This window comes from Engraulis encrasicolus, chromosome 12 (genome assembly GCF_034702125.1).
Source record: "Engraulis encrasicolus isolate BLACKSEA-1 chromosome 12, IST_EnEncr_1.0, whole genome shotgun sequence".
NCBI lineage: Eukaryota > Metazoa > Chordata > Actinopteri > Clupeiformes > Engraulidae > Engraulis > Engraulis encrasicolus.
In genome coordinates this window covers 56,747,409-56,751,602 of record NC_085868.1, presented here as the reverse complement: position 1 = coordinate 56,751,602, position 4,194 = coordinate 56,747,409, and the positions used below count along the sequence as shown (strand labels likewise).

The 4,194-nt window shown below is 44.1% G+C and overlaps 1 protein-coding gene across 3 annotated transcripts in view; it reads left to right on the top strand.

Moving 5' to 3' along the window:
* Window positions 1-2,170: 2,170 nt before the first annotated feature.
* The window catches only part of LOC134459952 (NACHT, LRR and PYD domains-containing protein 3-like), a 57,035-nt gene continuing 55,011 nt past the window's right edge, over window positions 2,171-4,194 (top strand). For 2 of the 3 annotated variants that reach the window (XM_063212462.1, XM_063212461.1), the window contains exon 1: window positions 3,825-3,922. In XM_063212462.1, the coding sequence (XP_063068532.1) occupies window positions 3,855-3,922 (68 nt within the window). In that variant the 5' untranslated portion in view covers window positions 3,825-3,854. Of the gene's footprint in view, window positions 2,267-3,824; window positions 3,923-4,194 lie in introns of those variants that run through there. The other variant, XM_063212463.1, reaches the window with a different exon arrangement.

The window sequence follows — 4,194 nt, the reverse complement described above, 5'->3', positions numbered from 1 at the left end:
AGGACAGTTTGGAGTGCGCCCCTTCCTCTTCCAACATGACTGTGGGTATGGATGAACTTGACTGGCCTTAGCAGTCCAGAAAAGACATGGAATCTTAACCTGAACCTAATAGAACACCTTTGGGATGAGTTAGAGCAGGGACAGAGCCAGGCCTTCTCCCCCAACATCAGTGTGTGACCTCAACAATGTGCCTTTGGAAGAATAGTCGATAACACACATCTCAACCTTGTGGACAGCCTTCCTGTATAAAGTTTACTCTCTGAGTCAAGGATGACACAACAGATGACATAATAAAAATGTACTATAAAATGATATAAAAATAATTTCAACAGAAACACACATACACAAAAGACAAATTACATAGCCAAGCTAAATTCCAACTACAGATCTATTAGAGTCCTAGATGATATTTCTGCAATAAAACTTTATGGAACTTAACACCACTGACAAGTTAATGAAATCACAACCAAACACATGCTGCCAACACCCCCCACCCCCCAATCATTTTTTTTCTTTGTTCCCCACGCTACATTAGTGAAGGCACTAGCCTCGTGATGTTGTCACAAGACGTCATTTGCAATCGGGATGTTGAATGGTGTGTGAAATGTCCACCAAAAGTTGGTGTGCGGCTGACAGCATGGACACTTTATTGTTTTCTCCAAGGAGACGTCAGCGAATTGGGCCAGTCCACAAGCGCAAGTCGAGATAAGTGGATAATGGAGTGTATACCTACCCTGCTCTGTCTGTCATGGTGCATCGTCAGTCCATATTTCACCTTGGGCAAAATAAATAAATAAATAAATAAAACAAAACAAAATAAAAAAAAAACGGTGCAAGGTGACCACGGTGCCATTTGGGGCAAATTGGTTAGACAGGCAGCACATGCAACTCACTCACTCGCTTGGTAGGTTAGTGGCCAGAGTGAGGAGTAGTGCCATCTTAATGGAAAGACACTTCAGGTCCACGTCCACTAATTTGGGTTCAAAGGGGTCCATGCGCAACGCATCCAAAAGCAGGGAGGTGTTTCATGGAGGTGCAGCTAAAAAATTGGGCCCCATGAAAGATTCACATTTTGGGCCGCCAACATGTCAAACTATGTTATCAGCATCCTTCCAGGGGCCCTGTCAGTGCTGTTGGGCCCTAAGAATCTGTAACTACCCCCCCCCTGTATGACAGATTGATATAGAGAAGTAATGCTGATGTGGCAAGCAGAAATACTAGCCAGATACACTTCAAATGTGAAGGAGACCTCGACTTGGTCTATGTTCTCAGGAATAGGCCATTGGACGAGAAGTTTGTTCCGTCTCTCGCACCAATTGTCAAAACACATTCCACGTGTAGCCTAATTGATCTAGTGGAAGGAACCAATTGGATAGTCACAAATAGGGGGTAGAAATCTGAGCATTCCAATATGCTACCTTGCATCCTCAACTTGTGCTTGTGGCCTCGCTCTACCTTCTGGCCCCACCTCCATGGAAAACAATAAAGTTTCCCCGCTGACAGCCTAGCCAAAACTATTTTGGGGGGACTATTCTTCATTCATCATCCAGTTTGAAGATGAGAAAATGACTTTACAAGTGAGCTTTGGCAAGGTATAGAAATATAATGCTGTTGTCAGCGATGTCATCATGACATATTACTTCCTGGTACAAGGCCACAAGCACAAGTGGAGGACGCAAGGTCGCATATTGGAACGTACCCATGCTGGACCAGGTCCACAGTGCATGAAGGAGTAGAGCTATATCTGCCACCCACAGACAACTGGAACATAAGGGGGCTACAACCAGTAGGACAGAAAGGTGTTCTGTGGAGTAGGAGCATAAGGAGGGTGACTGGGGGAATGCGTAAAGCAGCGCGTTTGGCGGTCACTTGTGCATCGTGTCTATCTGCTTAGGCGAGCAATAGGAAAACACCCCAGGAAACGGGACCAATAATTATTATACATTTGAGTTATTACGTGTCGGTTTCCCCGTTTGTTACTTGTTTCTGTTTTGAGTTGGGAAAAGGAAAATCAACACTAGCCTTATCCTACTTCCCATTTTTGGAGGAAATAAAATAGGGCCGGATGTAGGATGGGTTGAATGATCGGATAAATATACACGGACCGCAATTTGTCATTTGCAATCGGGATGGTGAAACGTTATTGTTTTCTCGGAGGCGGAGCGTCAAGTGAGACACAACCACAAGTCGAGCTCTGGAGTTTGGATATTGGGGAGACCGCATGATCTAAACGGACGAGGAATTTGCTTTCGCCTACTTTATCCAGGTACGTCAATTGCATTTGTTACATTTCTTTATTTCGCTAAAAGTGAAACTTAATGTTATTTAAGGATTTGAAAACACACGGGGTAATAGTTGAGCCTACTCTGATCGATGTTTCCTTCAAGTCAGAAATGTTAAGGGTGTGTAACGGTCAGCATCCTTGTCGTTTAACTTCAAGAGCACCAACATCGGAGTATACTGTCTAACAAAGACTCAGCATCTCTCCCTTAGGCCTATAGCAATGGGCTACAACGTCGTTTCTGTACATTTGCCATAGATATGATGTAGGCTATTGTGGTTACATTTGAATCAGGCTGCGGATGGGATAGGCCTACAGACTGGCCATCCATCGGCTGAACCATGTAGACGTTGCTGTTGTTGTTGTTGACTGTTAAGTTTCAGTGAGCATGACCAAAGACAAACGTTTGCTGATGAGTCTAAAATCCATCGGGTCATTGTGCTCTATTAACTGAAGCCGTGGCTGGGTTGGGTAAAATGATTTCCACACATCTCTTCACCTCCGGAAGGCTTTTCAAAACTAACTGATCAGAAATGGCCACAGTAGCGGCATATTCATCACTTTTACCTCAATGTGTCTTTTGTTCATGGTTTGGTTACATAGAAGGTCTTCGGGTCAATTTGACCCGGGCATATAGAAAAATAATGAAAAATGAAAAAAAAATCATAGCTCATATATTCACCTTCATGTTCCCCTGGCCCTGCTTGTGAATTTCTGTTAATTTATGTTATTGAGAGTGGGAGATACAGAGAGAGACAGATAAAGACACGGTGAAGGAAAGAGAGTAAACTCAATCCAAGCTCTCGGATTGAACCAGTGACTAGTGCTCTTATCGCGCAAGGTTGAAACATTGATGCACAACTGAAGACCGAACAATATCTGCACTTCTTTTTCCACATATGTCACCCTTTGCCTTGTCTACTCAACATGTGATCACTGTTGTATCAGAGAGTTTAGAAAATATTGATGTATAAGCCCCCCAAAGTGATAGGGGTCAAAATTACCCGGGAACACCTCCTGTGTAATAGAAATGTGTAGGGGGGGTTAGCAAGGGGGGGGTCACTAATTTTGTTTTCAGATTTATGTTCCTCACATAAAATGAGCCAAAGCCAGTGAATCTCAGTCAGAAGGAACAATAACTGATACTATTTTTCTCAAGCCAAAAACTGAAAACGGGTCAAAATGGCCCGAACACCTTACAAGTACAGAGTGCACCATCATGGCAGAAGAGGTGTAATTAAATCACTTGTCTGGAAATGTCCTTGGCTGTGTGTGTGTGTGTGTGTGTGTGTGTGTGTGTGTGTGTGTGTGTGTGTGTGTGTGTGTCTGTCTCTGTCTGTCTCTGTCTCTGTCTCTCTCTCTCTCTCTCTCTCTCTCTCTCTCTCTCTCTCTCTCTCTCTCTCTCTCTCTCTCTCTCTCTCTCTCTCTCTCTCTCTCTCTCTCTCTCTCTCTCTCTCTCTCTCTCTCTCTCTCTCACAGACACACACACAAACTCATCCCTCTCTTACTTTCTAGGATGGAGCAGTCTGTATCTGAGAGGAGACCACCATCTCCTGCACCCTCCTGTGTGTCTATGAAGAGTGACCAGTCCAAGATGTCAGCAGGGATTAATTTTAAAGAAGGGGACTCTTCACCCCAACAGTAAGATCAGCACTCTACTATCCATCTCTCTCTCTCTCTCTCTCTCTCTCTCTCTCTCTCTCTCTCTCTCTCTCTCTCTCTCTCTCTCTCTCTGTCACACACACACACACACACACACACACACACACACACACACACACACACACACACACACACACACACTCACTGTTGTTGCCTGGTGAACCTTAAAGGCTAATTCATCACATCGTCATTTAGGCTTCAAGAATCATCCCCTTTTTTCCACAATCAGCTACTTGACTTCACTGTCTTCA